Source organism: Lissotriton helveticus, chromosome 6 (genome assembly GCF_964261635.1).
Source record: "Lissotriton helveticus chromosome 6, aLisHel1.1, whole genome shotgun sequence".
Classification (NCBI taxonomy): domain Eukaryota; kingdom Metazoa; phylum Chordata; class Amphibia; order Caudata; family Salamandridae; genus Lissotriton; species Lissotriton helveticus.
The window spans coordinates 1,634,825,527-1,634,847,439 of NC_136067.1; the positions used below are offsets into that span (position 1 = coordinate 1,634,825,527).

Sequence of the window (21,913 nt, forward strand, 5' to 3'; positions counted from 1 at the left end):
GACGAGCGCGGTGCACGGCAGCCGTACTTCAGTCGTGCGGTGCGCTCCTAGTCCCGAGCCAGCGGCAGGAGTGCAGGTCAAACAGTGCGGCTGAGAGGGAGGGGGGAGGAAGCAAGGTGCGGGCGGCCCTTGGGGAACGGTACGAGCTACGGCTCGAATTGAGGAGCGGAGCTACACGGGGCAGGGGCGGCCAGGCACGCACTTCACAGCGGGTAAGAGTACGGGTCGCACAAAGATCGCAACTCCCACGGCAGGCAGTCCTTGGCAATATCCATCCTGGTGTAATCTTTCTATTCACCACCTGGCTGCCCAGCCTGTCTCCTGGAATTCCCCAGCCCTGTCACTCCCAGAAACCAGACAGCAGATACACATAAGAGCAGAGGCGGGCTGAAATGGTTAGGCAAGCAAATACCAACTTTCTAAAAGTGGTATTTGCAAACACAGAACATTAAAATAAACGTTGCTAAAAGATGTATTTTATTATTCTGAGTTCAGGCATACCAAACTCGAATTTCTACCATGTTCCCTGAGCCTGCTAGGATTATAGAGTGTAATAATTCCAGCAGCCCATTCTGGCCTATGAGAACAGGTATCCTTACAATAGTGAAAAACGAAAATGGCTGTAATTCACTATTAGGGCATGCCACACACATCAGGGCTTGTCCTACCTTAAGCTTACAATGCACCCTGCCCTTGGTCCTACCATAGGGGTGACTCACATGAAGTAAAGGGAAGGTTTAGGGGCGGGCAAGTGCACGCAGACTGCACGCAGGTTCTGCAATGGCAGACCTTAGACACATTTTACAAGGCTGCTTCTGTGGGTGGCACAACCAGTGCTGCAGACCCACTAGCAGTATTTGGATTTACAAGCCCTGGCACTCCTGGTGCACTTTACTGGGGTCTGCCAGTAAATCAAATAAGCCAATCATGGAAACTAATCACATATACCCTTTATACAGGGAGCACTTGCACTGTGGCACTGATTGGCAGTGGCACAGTGCTCTGAGCAGCTAACACCAGTAAAACATATGAGGCACAGCAGCAAAAAGAGGAAGGGAGACTCACGCCAAGGTGCCAGGTCTAACAAAAGGCCTTTACATCTTTATCCAGAATGTCACTTCCTACCTGCGTAGTAGTACCTTGAGCTTCCATTGCACACCTTTCACAATGCTACACCTTTCACAATGCTGCTTTTTAAATGGGTACTGCCTTTCCGCTTACTATGGTGTGCCTGCAGTGTGATCTGAGCATTTGTGCACACAATGCAAGAAATCCATACATACCGGCTTTGTCACAGGTTGTTTTGAGAACTAGCATAACAATGTGCATCTCTTAAATGTCAACAGTCGTGGATGGTGCTGTGGAGGTCTCTCCAGATAAACTTATAGGGACATTTTCAGGAGAGACTTTAGCAGTTAATAGGACTACAGTCATAGCAATGCCTCAGACTGAGATTTTATTTCAACTTAGCACCCCTCATCTACCAAACTGTCACATTGCTCCAGGTCCCTCAAGGGAGGCCAGGCTTTTTAGCCAGTATCAATTTGCATGCTGGGTTGGAAGCTTCACTCTCCACTTCTGGATGATAGTTTCCAAGTCCTAGACTGCAGAGTATATTCTTGGTTTTAAATTTAAGAATAGCTCAAAGTTCACAAACTGGGCCTCTATGTGACAATTTTTATTTTATTAAAATAACTTCTCCACGTGGTGATGAGCTGGTGCTCTGTAATTTCTTTATTTTACATCCACCCTCACCCAAACTTTGGTCCAGCCATCTGTGTCTAAACATTTATCCAACCACCCACCGTTCCATCTGTCTACCATTCCAAGCACTGAAAGCAATCCAACTATCTGTTTACCCATATATAAAGCCACATAGCCATCAGCCAACCCATGTCTCTATCATATGTCTATCTGTGTCTGTATGTACTCATATGCCTCCTGCTGTGCTATTTGTATATGTGTGTCTGTTTCTGGCTAAATAAGCCTGACCAGTTGGCTTTACCAATGTGTCAGATCCCATTCGAGTTGGCGAAGGACACTGCGTAATCTGCCTCGGACAGACACTGGGCCTCCTGGGGTCTGTCCTACTATGGCTATTCAAACTGAGCACAGAGCAACTTCTTCAGCACTAGAGTGTCAACGGTATTGATGGCGAGCAGTCACAGGCTTCTCAGGGAGGTAGTGTAGGGTGCATAACGCTCAAAACTCAACAATTAACCAGCAGCACAATAGCTAATTATTCAACCTAGTGCTTATCGTTTTAGAACATAAAATACTTTAACACACTCCAAAACAAGATAATACACACTACAATATACAGCCACTAACCAAATGGCGTAGGGCCACTGTACTTGGGATTAAAGGTCCCTTTTCTCCCCAATTTTCTCCTTAACACTGTGTAAGGATAGTGTGCTGGGTTTCAGGCACAGGGGAGTGCTACCCCTCTGGCATATAGAGTTTGGGAGCTAACTTTTAGAGTTTCTAGTCGCAATGCCACTCTAACCAATGTCATTGTTTTAGTCCATCTAACAGCATGTGTCAGGTATCTCTCCCTCTTCTTGGAGAACCACATGGTTGCTGCGAGAATGGTAGCACATCGGCTCAAATCTAGGATGCTGTAGCTGCGCTCCTCGATTGTCTCAGGCCCTCTTCCAGTAAAGGTGTGCAACGGGCGGTGTTCGAGGTCATGGGACCGCCGTCTGAACTTCTCAGGTGACAAGGAGGCTACGACTCCATTCTATCTGGTGACACAGCAGCTTGGTTTACTTTGGGGGCAAATGTTCATGATCACAGTGGTGCAGTCCACTCAGGCACACTTCGGCAAAGCCACAGTACCGCTGCAGTCTGTTTCAGGCACACTTCACGACAAAGCCATGTCACTGGTCATGTTCAGGGTCACAGCGGCGTCACCTGCTTGGCACACCAGCAGTGCCATGGTCCCAATGCTTCAGAATCACAGCGACACGGTCCAATTTTGGCATAATTCAGGACAGTGCAATAGCACAAGACACTGTAGGCAAAACAGAGTATGCACAAGACACTGTAGGCAAGACAGGAGTATGGCCGTCATTCTCTCGCTTGACTCTCTTCTGGGCAGATGGACTCACAGCTCCAGGGCCAGATGCTTATTGCTCGCCCTGGTAGTCAGTATCTCCTGCAAAAGTAAGAAAAGTCAGCTTCCAAGTGCTTCAGGAGAGGGAGACAGCTCTCCCTGCCAGGTTAGACTCCAGGGGATGTCCACCCACCTCTGGGAAGCCAGCTGTGAGCAGGACACTAAATCTAGCTGCACAGCAGTCCTCGGGTACTTTGCAAAGCATCCACTTCCTTGATCAAAGAAAACATGGCACAACAAGGAGGTCAGCTGCTAGCAATTTTATACAGATATTGGTTCTTTTTACATATGCCCTTTCCAGGCGGTCTTCCAAACTCTGTATTTACAGTGATGCTTCTCACAGCAGGGTTGTCTCCAGGTTAGAACACCCACAACAGAGGCGCAAAGACTAGTGAGCATTCAGCACAAGGATATCAACAGCCACACTTAACAGTAATCGGGAAAAGAGACTGAAAAGCTGGCTTTATCTAACCAGCCCGGGGGGCGTGGCCACGAGCCAAGCATGGCGGTTGGGTTTTAGGCTAGCTCCGTCGCATGCCCTTTAAAACTAGCGGATTATCCTGTTCCCCGAGCCCTACGGGACGCCTGCCCAGGCTCCACAACCACCGAGTGCGGGGCGCACGCAGCGGTGCGGAGTGAGACGCCCGAGACCCCTCAAGACGGGAGCGCGACGACCGGCGCTGACGGGGCCTGCACCCAGAGAGTAAGCCGCGGCCTGTCGTGATTACTCAGGCCGGACGCGAAGGCATCGGCTCCCCGGAGACAGATGGAAACCACCAACCCCAAGCAGAGCCCTGCCTCGGTGGAAGGACGGCCGAGGAAGTACCCGCTGCAGCCCCAAACATCACGGCCAGCACGGGAGCGAGGCGGAGAGGACACTGGATATCGGGCTCGCGCTGTGCGCACTGAGGAGGCAGGTACCAGCGATATCTGTAGCGTCGGCGCCTGCTGGGATCTTGACTCTGCGGCCCTGCGGGAGAGCTACGGTGGCGCAGGCGGCTGGCCCCCAACACCATAGGCAACACCAAGGCCTGCACTGACCCCCCCCAGGGGCAGCCCTCCTTCGATGCGCGACTGCGGGAGTGCGCCGCCGAGAACGGCGCTTTGAGAGGGACGCCATCTTGACCAGTTTGTGACGCCAGCCATCTCGCTCCTAGAGCGGCGGTGACCCCCGCCGCGAGGAACACCCGCTTCACGGCCGCAACAACACGGAGCACGACGGACCACCAGGCGGGGGATGCGCCGAGGCGGAGCACTGATGGGCATACCGGACACCCTGGCAAGTAAAATATTGTGAAGTGATCCAGAGCACAGGGAGGTATAGGTCACGACCACAAACCACAGGCTAAACACGGACCCCTGGCGGGCACTGCTCAGTGTTGCTGTGGGGGGCTGGCAACTGTAAATACCGTGCCGCCTGCGTCCTGGGACTATACTTACTGACCGTACCGAAACAGCAGACAAGCGCTGCTAGTCCTGTTCTTGGAAGTGCCGAGAGAGCCTAAACGCCGCCAATCTGCAGACGAGAGCCATGGGAAGGAACAGGGCGAAAATGCAGGAACAGGGCGCTCATGCAGACACCCACTCCACTGGCTCAGATGACCCGTTGGCCTCCTCTAACATGGAGTTTGTACCACCGACAGGCAAGTGCACGCAAGATGCCAAACTAGACCTTATCCTGGCTGAAATCAAGGCGTCTCGGGAGGTGCTTGAGTCGCGCACGGACAGCATGGCAACCGGCTTGTCGCTCCTACGGGCGGACCACAGCAAACTGGCTGAAAAGGTGTCGGAGCACAAGATTGCCCTAGACGATCTGATCCCTCAGCAGACGGAACACTCTACGAAGCTCGAGCAGGTGGAGAAACAGGTTAAACTGCTTTGGGACAAGATGGATGATGCGGAAGGGCGGGCCCGCCGCAATAATGTGCGAATCCCGGAGCGCAGTGAGGGGAGGAACCCCACGCAATTTGTAGAAGACTGGCTAAAGAAGGTTGCAGGGCCTCAGGATCTCACCCCATTATATAGCGTGGAGAGGACGCACAGAATGCCAGCGACACCGCCCAAACCAGGGGCGCCACCACGGCCGTTCATTGCCCGCCTTCTGCACTATAAAGACAGAGACGAGGTACTGAGAGCAGCACGTGAAAAGGCACCACTGAGGTACGAAGATAAAACTGTCTCCATCTACCCTGACTTTACCCCGGCGGTGCAGAGGGCCAGATCTACATTTCTAGGGGTGAAACGGAAGCTACGGGATAGGAGCCTGAAATATGCGCTGCTGTTTCCGGCCCATCTCAAAATAATGCACGACAACAAATCTTTTTTCTTTGACACACCTGAGGAGGCAGCGGAGTGGATGGAAGTGTCCTTGACACCACAGAACACGCGGGACCCGTTTGCAGATAGCCAGAGTGGAAGACCTTCCCGCCACAGGAAGCAGCGAGACGTCATGAGTGAGAAACGCGCAGAGAGATCGACGGCCAGCGGTAGGTCACCATCGGCCCGAGCTGAGGAGTCACCGGAAATCGCCCGACTGACGGAGGCTGCATTGGCCGCTCACGATGCGGATGATGTATTGGCCATAAGCGGCGACTCGGACACACACACGGAAGTGTCAGGCTCTGCCACCAGCATGCAACTCTTTCCCAAAATTACTGCGCAGGTGGCGCATGACCTTTGATTGCACAAGCAGCAGCCTCCTGGTTGGTAATGTATGAGACTTGCACGGGAGCCAGGGCGGGCAGATAGGGGAGGGGGGTACACCAGCGCAGGGCAGGCTGTGGTGGCAAAACGAACCCATAGCGGGCGTCGGTGGGATCCACCCCCCCACCGCTTAGACATGTTCAGGTTTTACTGTCACCCACGTTGGGCGCTAAAGTTCGGACCTCAAGGCTTTTCACTTGGGGACCTTGAAGTTGTGGGGTTACGTGTATTGATGGCACTTGGGACACTTTCTACACTATGCACACTGTTTCTAGTACGTGGCTTACAGACGACACCGGGTACACGCCACAATGGGACTCTTGATGCCTACAAAATATGCACCTGGAACGTACGGGGCATGGGGTCAGTACACAAACGGCATAGGATTTTGGCACAGCTAAACCGGAGGAAAGTCATGGTGGCGTGCCTTCAAGAAACTCATCTGAACAATGCGGAGAGCATGAAACTACACAAAAAGTGGAAGGGTCAGCTATTTGCTACTACTTATTCAGTGTTCTCGAGGGGGGCGGCCATATGGTTAAGGAACTCTGTTCCCTTCAGTCTAGTGGAAAAAGAGGGTGGACACGGAGGGCAGATACGTTTTCCTCCGTGGACTATTGGATGGCTACCCTGTGGTGATTGGCTGCGTCTACGCGCCGAACTCCGGCCAATCGAATTTAACCGCCATTAACAGAATACTAGCGGACTGGACTGACTACCAGTGGATTATTGGTGGGGATTTTAATGCAGTGTTAGATGTGTCGCTAGATAGGTCCCACTCTCCGTTACACGCCACCGAGAGCAAGAGGCAGGCGGACGCGCTTGCGCACTGGGCGGAGGGCTGGGATTTGGCTGACACATGGAGATGTAAGCACCCACTTAATAAAGAATACACATTTTACTCCCCACCACATGGCCTTCACACCAGGATAGACAGAGTGTTCAGCACTAACTCTCTATTAGGGGCGGTGACACTAGCAGAGCACATGGGTAAGACCCTCTCTGACCACAACCCGGTTACAGTCACAATACAGTGGGGTAGGATCCCAACACCTATACCGACCTGGCGCCTCAACACAGACCTACTAGAGGACACAGTTTTTAAAGCAGCACTTACGGATGCCATAACAAATTACTTCACCACGAACCCTGACACTGCCAGCTCCCGACAGATGGAATGGGACGCCTTCAAGGTGTACATACGGGGCGAGGCGATGGGCACACGGGTGGGAATGCGACACACTGTGATGGAGAGACTCTATGGTGTGGAGGGGCGACTGGCAATGCTCGAAAGTGAAGCTGCCGGCACAAATCTGCCCTTCACGCCACTACAGGAGGCGCACATACAACATGCCATATTATTGGAAGAGCTATGGGTCCTTGACTACAGGACATATACATGCAAGCAACACGCGCAGGCTGAAAGACCAGGACCCCTACTAGCCCGAATAGTGCGGGATGACCCAATACACTTGCCCATACTAGAGATTACTGATCAAGGGGGAGCAAAAGTCACGACGCAAATAGGCATCAACACCGCTTTTAGGGACTATTATGAGACACTTTATGGCCCGCACCAGCGGCTATCGGAAGAGGCTTATGAGGCATTCATGTCGGGACTGACTTTCCCACAACTCACGGCCTGTCAGAAGACAGACATGGCGCGACCCATCACGATCACGGAAATACGCCAGGCCATACGTGCACTTCCTCGAAATAAAACCCCCGGGACTGACGGTCTCCCAGCGGAGTTTTATGGCACCTACGCTGACCTGCTCGCCCCGCGCCTCCACGCAATATACCTAGAAGCGCTGAAATCTCAAGGCTTACCGTGCTCCTCCCTGCAGGCATTGATAGTTTCACTTCCGAAGCCAGGTAGGGACGTCACACAACTGGCTAATTACAGGCCCCTATCTCTACTGAACACAGATTATAATATTCTGAGCAAGGTTCTTGCGGTGAGACTGGCCCAGTATGTCCCACACCTGATACACTCAGATCAATGCGGCTTCGTCCCTGGCAGAAGCACGGCTATGAACCTGCGAAGGCTCAGCCAACTAATGCTACACGACAGGGCGCTGCTCGGGACGGAGGGCTGCATCTCTCTAGACCTTAAGCAAGCATTTGACTCCCTGAGATGGGATTTTATGTTTGCAGCACTTGCGCGATTTGGAATACCGACAGAATACATTGCTTGGGTACGACTACTGTACACTTGCCCAACAGCCCGGGTCCGCACGAACAGATGTATCTCGCCACAGTTAGATGTAGCTAGGGGCACTAGACAGGGGTGCCCACTATCCCCGCTCCTGTTCATACTGGCGTTAGAGCCACTGCTATGTAGGCTTCGCGAATCGGCACGACACCTGGGCATCCAGAGGGCTGGGACGGTGCACGTGGTCTTGGCTTATGCAGACGATATTATCATATACCTGGGAGACCTGGGGGGCGGACTTGACCCCTTACCCAAGATCTTTGAGGACTTCTGGGCAATATCAGGTTTAACCATCAGTGAGCCCAAGTCCTATGGCTACTACTTCAGAGACACGGGCGGCACTGCCCGATTGCCCTTCCCGCCTCACGCCTTTCAAATTGCGGACACTACCTTCAAATACCTGGGGATCCAAGTATATAGAGAAGCGAAGGATATGATTGACGGTAACCTGGGGAGGGCGATCGCAAAACTGAAGTCACAGATACAGTTCTGGACCGCTTTGCCACTGTCAGTGGCGGGCAGGGTAACCATCTCTAAAATGGTGGTGCTACCCCGCCTTATCTATTATTTCACGGGCTTACCTTTCGTGATCCCCATGTCCTTGTTTAAGCTGCTGAACACCCTACTTACGGAACTCACATGGGGGCCGGGTAGTAGACGCATTGGACTGGCTAAGCTGCAACTCCCTACAGCGGCAAGTGGCATGGGGGTCCCGGACTTCCAGGCGTACAGCCACGCCTGCCAACTGCAATGGCTGGCCTATTGGCTAGCGGGACGCAACCTGCACGAAATTGGTATAACAGAGACGGAGTGGGGGAAAGGGGTTGTCCACACATTGTTACTACCAAGGGCGGAGATCCCCGATTGGCCGCCGCCCCTGCTCCGGATTGCAATTGGCTACTGGCGGAGGGCGGTGAAGTACACAGCCCCTGATTCCTCTTACGCCCCCACGATACCACTGCTGGTGATTCCGACGGGAACGGGCCCACTATCAGCCTATACACTGAAAATATGGCACGATGCAGGGGTATCGCAAGTGGGGGACCTCTTCACAGATGGCAGACTTATGTCCTTTGAGGACTTCCGCACTACACACCGCACCCGGGGGGACTGTTCCTCGTACACGCAGGGCTGCGACGCTATGAAACCAAAACCTGGGCCCCACGCGGAATGGAACCCCCCACGGACCCCCTGCTCACAATGCAATACCTCATGGGGTCAGGTAGCCACCTGACGAAATGGATAACAAGTAGCATAAGAATGGGGAGAGCGACATTGCTGCAATCATTGCGCAACAGGTGGGAGGGAGATCTGGGCAGAACGCTTAGAGACAAGGAATGGGAACAAGTGCTCAAATTTCCCAAGTAAGTGTCCAGGAACCCGAAATGTAAGTTTATTCAACTAATGATACTACATAGGGCGTACCTAACCCCTTCCCGTTTACATGTGATGTTCCCCAACACTCCCGATACATGCCCCCGCTGTGGCGCGGATAATGCGCGCCTCGTACACATGCTATGGAGCTGCCCAAAATTGGGGTACTACTGGCAGACGGTTCGGGACGCACTAAATAAACTGGCCCCTTCCAGACCCTACACCTCCTTAGAATATACCTTGTTAGGGCTGGGACCTGCAGAGCGGAAGAGGAGCGTAACTGCGCGATTTATAGACTTAGCAATGTTGCTTGCCAAGCGCGCCATCACCATGCGGTGGAAATCGACTAGGCCACCAGACCCAGAAATGTGGCAGTCAGAGGTGACACGCTGGGGGAAAGCTGAGGGTGTGACACTGCAGCGCGAGGAGCGTAGGGGGCTTAGGAAGACCCTAATATCACTGGATTGGAACACTATGGTGGCGGCCTTCACTGCGGGCAATGACACTCCATCCACCCCATCGAATACAGATGATTAGCCACAAAAGCAACACGGTAGACACTCATTGACCCCCCCCCCCCGTCACCACTGTTTTTAGTGAAGTACTGAAGTTAGATACTAAGCTCTGGGTGCGCCAAGTGGAGAAATTGTATATACTGCAATGTGTATAGTCCTTCGTAGGCTTCTGTAAAACGGACACTGCGTACTAGAAATATCCGACCACGACAAGTAATGTTGTCAATCATTGTATCCATGTAAGTGCCGGGGTAGGGAGGGACTGGGAGGGGGGAGTTCAGGGGAAGTCAAATAGATGTGAAAAAATTGAAAATGTTGGACAACTGACTATCATCGCTACCATGTAAGAACCATGCACCACGTGCCCTCTATTGCTATTAAAACTGCTGCAACTGTTCTTACCTACTTACTAATAAAGACATTTTCAAAAAAATATCTAACCAGCCCTACACACTGTGAAAAACAGAGACTGCAGTCCCACCCTTTGTCCTCACTGCTTAGGAAGACTCATGAACAGCTCTTGCAACAAAAGGACCTAGAGTATTGAATTTCCAAATGGAAGCTGGTCTACATTTTTCCCCACTTCAGGGTCTAGGTTTCCTCTTATCAGCTTCACAAATGTCAGCAATACAATTCCACTGTCTAGGAAAACACCTTTCCTCCAACTAGTGCACATAAACAGGTCCGGGGCTCCCAAAATGAAACCCCCAGGCCTCAATTACGCTGATTCGCTCTTCGACACAATGTATGCACCATGTAGATCATACAAAGACACACACACAAACATGCACAGAAATATTAATGCTAAGACCTGGGTCAGAATGTGGCAATTGGGAATATTACACAAGTGAACCATTAAGCTTCATCTCCTGTGATGCTGATCACAAATACAGATTCATAAAACATGTTAGGTTTCCACCCATGCACTAGATACTGAACCCATGTCAGGGACAGCAGCCAACTTCCTGACCAATGGAAGCATACTTTGCGAGTCCTGCCAAGTCCAAGACTGCTTTCGAGTAAAAAAACAGGACTAGGCCTTCGTTCTCAAGCTGGAGTAACAAGAGACTGTGGCCAAAAAAAAAAAAACAACAAAAAAAACGGATTTTATTTTTTAATATTTGTTTTATTGAATTGTAACCTTAGCAGAGCATGGTACAGCATGAGGCAGGGATAACTGCACATATGTTGAGACGTTTTTCTATTATCACTTTATCACTTTGAGAACTTCTTAATGGTAGTTACATGTTAGGATTATATATGAATATAACAAGTTCTATATGTTTAGATTAGCATCACACATGCTCAAGCAACTGCGATAAATAAACAGTGGGGCCTATCATGCACTTGACAGCTTAGCAGTAGAATGAAGTAGGTAAGTTTCTGACTATGTTTGTTGCCTTCAATATGGTGTATCAAATGCAGTAGCACGGTATTAGAGGAACTGGCAAAGGGACATAGGGAGGAAAGACCTAGCAAATCTCATTCAGGGGGAAGAGAAGGGGAAGAAACAAAAAGCCTCCGCCAGCAAACACAATAGGGTTACTGTAGATGCTTTGCTAAGGACAGGGATCACATTTAGGATAAAGAAGGAGCAAGGACATTTAAATGTGAGACCCACTGGTTATACAGTCATTCAATCCGTTACTGGTAACCTGTTGAAAGGCAGGAGGGTTTCATCTTTAACAGTGGCTTGGAATGCAATCAATAGCGTATACCATCCCTGAGATAAGATGTGTTTACGCAGCCCACGGGTCTCTTCTCTTCTGAGTGTCTCTCTTTCCACATTGCCCCATATCAATAAAGAGTGACTCCACTTGGATATGCACGGTGGCGAGTTAGCCTTTCAATGTTGTGTAAAGGCACGTTTTGAGAGTAGAAATACGAGATGAAGGTATCTGGTGGTGAGTTTGGTTTTCTCAGTGCACTGGTAGGCGCCCACAGCACACGTCTTGCATCTATTTAAGGTGGCGCACCCGTGACTTGCGCAAGCAGTGCAAAAATAAAACAAGCATTTACAATGCAACGGTTTCGCCTTTGCCAAAGTTAGAGCTATTGGCATTGTATCCCGAGCTACTATAAGTGATGTGATAGTCCATCAAAGACTGTCAGCAGTAAATACATCAGTGCATTAGGCAGGGTTGCTAGCAGTAAAGTAAATAAACACTATAAATTTGCATTGTATCTACATTGCTTATGCATAACAGCCATAGCAGCAGTCACCATGCACCAGGGTAACAATATGAGTGATACATCTCTCCAACTTAAATAACAGCTTTAAATTTATTTTGAAGATGTAAATGCTTTTTCTCCAAACATCACCCTGTCAGTTCTGAAAACACACACATTTTCGTCTCAAATATATGCATTTAAATTTTGACAAACTAATAAAATGTCGACCAAGCAAAGGCTTTCATGTTTAGTAGGCTGCACATAAGAGAACTACTCATTGGTAGGCGGCGAGCTACTGGTAGCTCACAAGCCACTTGTTGGAGATGCCAGGTTTAAGTAGAAGGGAAAGCACTGTTGTGGAACTTGGCTGGTTCAATGGACTATGGGAAATAGGGTGGCCACTGTCAGTCCTGGTCTGAGGCTAGATTTACAGTACAGAGAAAGGGGAGGTGAAAGGCCAGGCCATGGCTATTCTGAAAACGTTGCACCAAGGGTTACACGCCCTCTGTATCACGATCACCCGTCCCCTCACTTGCTTGTTCACTCTCTCTACACTCCTCCGAATCTCTTCCGTTTCTATCGCGATCTCCCATCTGCTCACCCCCCTCTCTAAGTCTTTTCCCCGTCGCTCTCTCTCTTCCCCTCTATTCACTCTCCCCTCTCTTCCTCGCCGCCCCTCTCTCTCCGGCGTTATTCTATTTCTATCCTGCAAGCCTCTCTTCTTGTTCCGCGGTATCCATCGGGGATTCACCTGTTATCGAGCGAAGCTGGCCTGTTCAAAACTTTTGGATTCCAGCGTACCGCAGCAGCCCAGTGAGTACTGACCAGCGGTACCAGTGGGGTCTACAGTATGAGCACAGGAGCACTTGCAACTCTACAGTTTGATTTCACACGTGCAGGAGCGCGCTGTCAATACTACATATTGTCGAGCGTAGGAACGCTTACATTCCTGCATTTATTTTCACACCTGCAGGAGCGCGTTGTCCTTTGTTGCCAATTGAGTGAGCTCAGGAGCGCTCACCTTCACACATTTTATTTCTCACGCGCAGGAGCGCATTATCATATCTACCTATTGTGCAAGCGCAGGAGCCCTTGCATTCCTGCATTTGTTTTCACAAGCGCAGGAGAGGGTTGTCATTTGTTGCCGTTTGGGTGAGTGCAGGCGTGTTCACATTTACACATTTGATTTCCCAGCGCAGGAGCGCTTGCACATTGCATAAACCCTTATCAACCCTGGGGGAGCCTGAAGTGCCAGCACAGGAGCGCTTCCATGTATACCTTTCTACTCACACGCACACAAGCACATTGTCTTTATTGTAGGAGTGACTCCAGAGGCTGTTCTCTTCACTGCTCATTTCCTACTTGCACAGGAGCGCTTATCCTTTCTTTATACACAACCTCCAATGGCTGTGCTTCCTGCCTTTCCCTACTTTTTGTTTTCTGGTTCCTTTTCCCCTGAACACCAAACCTCAAGTTTCCTTCTTAGTGGATTACTAACTGAGACACCAGAGAACAATCCTGAGTTTGATGTCAACCATTTTTGCAGGTTGCTGTTCCCAGATGAGTTCCCATATAGCCACGTAACATATACAACCAGGCCTACCTACAAGAGAACAGGCACTACAACGTTTAGGATTTCCTCTCCTGACCCCAACCTACAACCTGGTCGGTGCCATTGCTATGACTGGAGGACGGCAAGGGACGGTGGAGGTTGTTCATTTCGCATCTGTGGGACTGCTCCCTGAGCATAAGGTAAGGCTCGCAGAGCCCCTTCCAGGTCCCTGCGCTGTTAGCTATGCACTCAAATTAAACCGGGGAGGCAACAGCATACATTAAAGATGCATACAATCATAACACAAAATCACGCAAAAAAAATGAGACACAATCAAGAAATATACAATCTTCAAACAATTAGTACTGCTCTGCCCGTACAGTGCGAAATACAAGAAAAATGTTAACTCGGTATTAACACATCCTAGTGTCACAGGAGTGTTGAAGGGAGGCTCCGTGAAAACTGGACTGTAATCTCTAGGCGAGAGGTAAACACTGTGAGAAAATGAATATTTTAGTGGTGTGTCCACCACACTTTATCACTCTGATCAGCTGATTTACAATTCATCAGAAACGATACTCAACTACGTCACATGAAGATTTAAGGAAGCGGGTCAATGTTACACAACAGACAGGAGCTTGCTCTTGATTGCTCCCTGAGCTGCCGTTACTATTCCTCTGTTAACTTCTAAATCCGGCAAAAGGCACCAGCTGAGGATTTTGCATGGCGGACACAGTCTGCATTCAGATGGAACCGAGCTGCAGCGACTGGAGGGAGCCATCATAAAACAATATTAATGATTCCTTTTCTTAAAAGTGCATTTCCTCTGGAACTTCCAATTTGTATGGTAACATCAGGCAAAGGACATTCTAATGCGTTTTGTGCGTGCCCCTGCATACAAAGAAACCGCATTTACGGGCGGGAACCTCGTCCAATATCTTATTGCTCTAAACAGAACTTGGGTAGATGTATTTTTTTTGTTTTCCAAACACCCAGATCGATAGCACACCTAAGTGTTGAAGCATTTTCGAATCGTAAAACTACAGTAATAAAAGACAGCTACTACATCGATTACCGAAATCCCAAAATGTCCTACCTGTATATGAGATCACTTCAAAAGCAGCAGCAAGAATGTTGCAATGGCATCTTTCCCAAACTGATAAACTTGTGCACTGGCGCTGACCCGGTTTTATTGCATGTTGTCTAGCAAATCTGAAGATGGAAAACTAATTTGCAAAAGCGCACGCTCTGCTGGTCAACTGCTGTAAACCCGAGAGTAATCCTCATGTGGAGAAAGATAATGAAAAGGAGCGAGAGCGTCCTGAAACATGGGGGGGGGGCAGGATTGTCGGATATTATCAATGCAGTGTAAACAGGGACACTATTCCTAAAAGTATGAGTGGGGCGAGCGAAAAAGCATCCCTCAAAGAAAAAGGTGGAGAGAGAACCAAGAGACGATAAAGCAGAGGAGTGAACTCTGCTGGGAGGGAGGAAAAACATCACATGAAACGATGTGGGAGTGAACATATTCGAAATCGGACAATAAGCTATCCGCAGTAGTGAAAGACTAGAAAAAGTAAAAAGAGGAGAATGAAAAAATAGGTCAAGAAACAGGAAAATATAACAAGTCAGGTCCCGGGCCGCGCTGTGATTGGCTGACGTCACGGGGGTGTCCCGGGCCGGCAGCCAATCACAGCGCGGCCCGGGAATGACGTCACGGGGGTGTCCCGGGCCGGCAGCCAATCGCAGCGCGGCCCGGGACAAAGGGGCGGGGCTTAAAAAAAAGCACCAGAAACGCCCCCGAATCGCGTTTTCGTGAGAAAGCGCGATTGACAGCCTCTGCCTCCCAATGGCTAGCCTCCATTTATGGAGCTAGCCAATTGGAAACAGAGGCTGTCCTAACCTCACTATTAAAAACAACAGATTTCGATCTGGGAGGGGCTTCGCCCCTCGCCAGGTTACGAAACCTAAAAATAGGATACTAGATAGTGGCAGCTGAGCACTCAGGACAAGGGAACATGATTGGGCATTATGGAGGGGACAATACCATCCCAATACAATGCTGGTCGTTTGCAGCCTTGATAAAGTCTTTTGGACTAACTTATCAGGTACCCCATCCCATATCGACTTCTGTCATTGTCCACTGATATTTATGAGAAATAAAATTATACAAAGTGACATTCACTTTAATGTTTCTCTACACAGATTGCATTATTAATTTAATACCGTTAATGACCAGTTGGACTTTGTGTGCTGACAGAATTTAATAGAATAGTAAACGCACAGTTCACAACCTAACAATCATACTTTACTCTTCATTTTGGAAGTAAGATTGCCACCTGACTAGTAACATTTAGGAAAATGACTTAAAGATGGTATTTTTATGTTGAACCCTCTGTCTGGTTGCTAAAGACTTCTTGGGGACATTCTTTCCATTTCTTACCATTGGCTTTGTAACTCACAGTTGCTTGCTTTCTATTTGCTGGCTTTATTTGTTTTAGGCTGTCCAACCGGCCTTTGTCCCTCATGTGGAGAATAGCCAGTTTACTGTATTCTTCCACGAGTGCATGCTTTCTGTAAACAACCCTTTAGATTTTGTTCTCATCTTGTCACATTTGCTGTGCATTCAAAGATAGAGGTCAAATGAAAGGCTCTACCTTCAGAGGGAACTTTAGTGTTTACTTTACTTTCTGGGACTTCAAAGTGATAGTATTTATCTGACAATCTGGGGGCATGAAAAGACAGGCTTTCTTCTAGCACACAACAAAATTTAAATAACCGTAAATGAACTGTGCAAATATTTCAGAATTAGGAAAGCACAAATGAAGCACATTTTTTTTGTAATTCTGAAGTGTGGTGGAAACTAATATTTTAATACGTCCAAACAAATCGATACGCTAGGTGATGCCATTTCTATACATTATCGTTTGTGTTCTTGTCACAGTGCGCCCCCGGATCATGGGACACTAGAAACAAGCGAAGACTGGTGGACTGTGCCCCCTGTTACTGTTCCCTTTTTTCTTTCCCCAACAGGATGACTGGGACCCGAGTCCGTTTTTCACGCATAAAGCAGACAAATCTGAATTGGAAACCGATCCCTTTAACTGGGACGTAAACTACGGGAGGACCGCCTCCTTTCTGGACGTCAGCTCTCCAGGTCCAATAAGAAAGAAGGAAACCAGAGCAGAAGAGAGAGAGAGACTTCCGGAGTCGGTGAAGACGTGAAGAAAAGAGACAGAGACGAGAAGCCAGGGAACCACAACAACCGTACGAGTGCCGCTGCTACAAGTCACGGAGGAGGTGAACGGTCCGAAGGAGCCAGGAGGCCAACGTTACCACGGTGTGCCCAGCCACACTTCAGGAGAAGCGTGGCTCTCGAAGGTACGGAATAGGGTTGCGGGGTGGGTAGGGACACGGGCAAAGTCCGGCGAGTAGAGTGGTATATTTCCTCACCCTCTATCTCCCGCTCCGTACTTCCAGACTCCCTGAGCACGTTCACCTTGTTGTACAGCATCAAGTACGAACGGGTGGTCCCTCACTCCCTTATGGGGAAAGGGAGTGAGGGATCACCCCAGACCAGGGGGTGACGAGAAAGAAGGCTGAAGTGAAGAAGACCCCGGATTAGAAGAATTATACCGAGGCATAACTCTGGCTTCATTTAGGAGGAGACGTGCTTACAAAATAAAACCTTCTGTATCAAGACATAGTCTCGACCTCGATCCTTCCCAACGCCCACAGTGCTGTATAGTTTTATCAGGAAACAGTATGTCTGTGCAAATGTAATGATTACTTCCACTCTAAAACATTCCACTCAACTCCACTTCACTCAAGATCACTCTATTCCTCTCTATGTCACTTCATTATACTCTATGCCACCGTACGATACTCCACACTACACCACCCCACTCTATTGCATTTTAGCCGACTCAATGCTACGCCACTCAACTCTACGCCACATTACTCCACTGTATGGTACTCTACAACACTGCATCCTTTGCCTCTCCATGTCACTCTACGCTACACCACTACTACACTCTAAGACAGTGTTTCCCAAACTGTGGTCCGCGGACCCCCAGGGGTCCGTGACACATTCCCAGGGGGTCCATAGGCAACAGTTTTAAAAGCACAGAAACGTGTCTTGTATAATTAGCAGCTTTCCAGCAACAATAAAAGTGTCAAGAGAATGCCAGTGATGAATGTACCTACTGGAGAGCGAGGAGAGTTTTGTTCAGTGGCAGCTTTGGTTTAACTAATGTAGCACAGAGGGTTAATGTGCCTACTGCAAAGAACGTGTAACATGCATCTTAAAAAGCAGTATTTTATGTGCCTAGGTTCGTGGTTACTGCCTTTGTCACAGAGATTCTTTTGTTACTGTGCACTTCATAAGTGACAATCGTAATCTAGCAGAGGGACCTATAAACTGTCATCAAAGAGCTGCTTGCAAACTGCATGTTACCAGTTAGTAACTTTTATTTTGTCCCAGTTATTCATTATCCTGCTGCTGCTAAAAAGATATATTTCGGTGGAAATACATTTTTAATGTTATAGTCAATGCTAGCCACTGTGTTATGTTCTGAATCCTGAGTTTGTGCTTTTTCAGACCAAGCACTCTTTAAACATTTTCACAGTGATTTACATGTGTGATTCAATGTGTGTGATGTAAAGTGCTCTGACATCCTACAATGGTATGAGAGATGCTATAAAACAAATGAAATACATGTGACAGAGGGGCTATTACTTCAATATAAAACACTAAGGGACAGATGTATGATCTGTTTTTATATGCGCGAACGGGTTTGTGAACCCGTTTGCGCATGGAAAAACCTATTGGGCCATGTACATAGCCTATTTCGCGAGTCTCAATTTGTTTGCGACTCTCTAAATAGGTTTTGCAACTTGCAATTTGGAAGGGGCATTCCCTTCCAAATAGCGAGTCTCAAAACCATGTACAAATGTTTTGCGGTCGCAAAACAGTCACAATTACCACCTACTTCAAGTAGATGGTAATGCATTTGCAAATGAGAAGTGGTCCCCAAGGGACCCCTTCCCCTTTGCAAATGCATGCAAAATTATTCTTTAAGGGCAGGCAGTAGTCCCAGGGACCTCTGCCTGCCCTTAGAAAATAAAACGAAAACGTTTCATTTTCTTTTCTTTTTTTTTAAATGCATGGTAAACAGGCTGCATTTTTTTTTTAAACTGCTTTATTTAAAAGCAGTCCGAGACATGGTGGCCTGCAGAGCCCAGCAGGCCACCATCACTAGCAGGGCTGGCATTCCCAATGGGCTCACAAATTGCGAGAGGCTCATTAATATTAATGAAGCTCGCAATTTGCAACCCCTTTGGGAATCCCAAACAGTGTTAAACACACTGTTGTACATTTCATTTAGCACCTCGCAATTCGCCACTCCAATGTGTCGCCAATTGTGAGGCGCTAAATGAAATGGTCGTACATCTGGCCCCAAAATCCTTAGTACTTTGAGTATTTGTTTTGTGTGCACACGTGTGTATTTTTTTTAAATTACTGTTTTAATGTTTGAAATTTAACTCATACAAATTGCTTGGGGGTCCCCGGCTTCCAGTGGTGACTCAATGGGGTCCTCAGGAGTCAAAAGTTTGGGAACCACTGCTCTAAGACACTATGCCACTCTACAACACTCCACTCGATCCCACTCCACGACTCAACGACACTCCATGCCACCCTACTCTACAACACTCCATGATATTCTATGATACTCTACTACACTCCACAACACTTTATTGCACTCTAACACTCCACAATATGCCACTCCACAACACCTTCTTCCACTCTACACTATGCCACTCCACTCTACGACATTCCACTTTATGCCACCTTATGCTACTCCAATCTACGCCCCACCACTCCATGAAACTCTATGCCACCCTACCACGCTCCACCGCCCCACTCTATAACATATTAGCACACTCTACGCTATGCCACTCAACTGTACGCCACTTTACTCCCCTCTATGGTACCCCACAACACTCCATCCTTTGCCTCTCCATGTCACTCTAACTACACCACTACTCCAATCCACTCTATGACACTATGCCACTCTACTCTACAGCACTCCACTTGATCCCTCCACTCTATGACACTTCATGCTACCCTACTCTACACCACAACCCAGCCACGATATTCTATGCCATTCCACTACACTCCACAACACTTTACTACACACTATGGCACTCCGTGCTATGCCACTCCACTCTATGACACCTTCCTACACTCTACAGTATGCCACTCCTCTCTACTACATTCCACTCTATCACATTCCACTCTATACCACCCTACTCAACTCCAATTTACGACCCTCCACTCCATGACACTCTCTGCCACCCTACCGCTCTCCATGCTACACCACCCCACTCTATGACATTTTAGCCCACTCTACGCTATGTCACTCAGCTCTACGCTACTTTACCCCACTCCATGGTATGCTACAACACTCCATCCTTCGCCTCTCCACATCATTCTACTCTACACCACTACTCCACTCTGCAAGACTAAGCCGCTCTACAACGCTCCACTCGATCCCACTCCACTCTATGACGCTCTACGACACTCTATACCACCCTACTCTACTCCACGATATTCTATGCCATTGTACTACATACACTCACGCCACTTTACTGCACTCTATGACACTCCACGCTATGCCTCTCCACTCTCTGACACTTTCCTTCACACTACACTGTGCCACTCCACCACATTCCACTCTATGCCACCCTACTCTACTCCAATCTACACCCCTCCACTCCATGACACTATACTCTATGACAAGTCACTCTCCTACAATAACTTTTAGACGGGACGAAAAGCAGCCACGCTGGTGTACAACACGACTAAAACACACTGCCCAAGTCAATAGCTCTTGCACAGGCAAGACCTATTGGCTTTGCCAGTGCTTGTTTCCCCTTATTAGTTCAAACTTAAAACAGTAAATATAGGAAGAAAACGCTTAAAAAGTGTTCTAGATCTGACTTAATGATGCCCGATTGCTAATTAAAGTAAACAATAACTGAAATACCATGTTACAAATGAAAACAGACGATTTTATACTAAGTTTATTTATGCATCATGTTGAGGTTTTTGCAAAATCTTAAAACGTGAACCAATGGCCAGTGTCTTTCTATGTGAAATATGGCAACCCTACTTGGAAGGTTTATACAGTTCTGATTATAAGTCCCCAAAAATGACTCTACTATAGTAGCTACCTATTCAGTACCACAAATAGAATACATATCCTACATACATGTGTGATGCGAGGGGGTGTGGCACACCCAGTAGAGAAACAAACGGAAAATGAGGAATACCAAGGCTGTTCATGAGGCGCTCACTGGCGGCTTTACCTTCAGCAGGCCTCGCATTCTGTCCAGCAAGGAGCGGAAGTCCTGCTCCGGCATCTCGGGGTACAGCTCCCGCTGGAGCAGCTCCTCGGTGATATCCGGGTTTCTGTAGAAGGTGCATTGGGCGATACCGTTCAAGAGCGCGCTCAGAGCCTTGCTGCTCTCCAGCTCAGCCATGGTGCCGCTGACAGTCAAAGTACAGTCACGTGACGGGAGAGCGTCACGTGATCCCTCCTTGGTTGCATTGGGACGCTGCCCGGGCTCAAGGCTTCTGTACAGGAAGAGGCCACGTAGAACTGAGTTATTTGCTGTTCTACTGCCCTGGAGTTGAGGCTGAATTTTGTATGATACGGATATTGTTTAACACGTTGATGTCGTCGCTTTTGTGCGTTTTAGGCAACGTAGTACATGTTATTTTAGTACATGCACATTAATACGTGTCTCATTTTTGTTTGCACTCACTGGAAAACTTTTAAACGAAGTTAACGATGGCACATAACTGTACAGGGTTCCAGGGATTTTTAATTATAAATGCTAATAACTCCTTTCTCTTGGTTATGTCCATCTGGAGGTAAAGGCCATGTGACTGTAACGAACTTTATGTAAGATAGCAACTGCTTTGGTTGGCCCTTTATCTGACGAGGAGCTGGTCAAATTAACCACGATATTTGATTATTTTGGAAAAAAGTGTTTATCACACATTTTATACAAATTTGTTTTGTCTCGTAGAGAGGGCAGCATTTGTGTTATGTTGTCAGCGGGAGCTCCGATACAGGTGGGACTGTCTCCGGTGGTCAAGTTTACGCAGCTACTGAAAGAACGACATGGAGCCAGGTATTTGTTGTCTACTAGCCGCCGCGTACGCGTGTCTCCTGACCTCACGTGTGTGGTGGTAACTT

At 48.4% G+C, this 21,913-nt stretch overlaps 1 protein-coding gene across 2 annotated transcripts in view; it reads right to left on the bottom strand.

The window, feature by feature from the left end:
• COMMD1 (copper metabolism domain containing 1) overlaps positions 1 to 21,258 on the bottom strand; it is a 758,302-nt gene extending 737,044 nt beyond the window's left edge. The window contains exon 1 of one of the 2 annotated variants that reach the window (XM_078647070.1): positions 21,018 to 21,258. In XM_078647070.1, coding sequence (XP_078503196.1) covers positions 21,018 to 21,191 — 174 coding nt within the window. In that variant the 5' untranslated portion in view covers positions 21,192 to 21,258. The remainder of the gene's footprint in view (positions 1 to 21,017) is intronic. The other variant, XM_078647071.1, reaches the window with a different exon arrangement.
• Between the last annotated feature and the right edge of the window lie 655 nt (positions 21,259 to 21,913).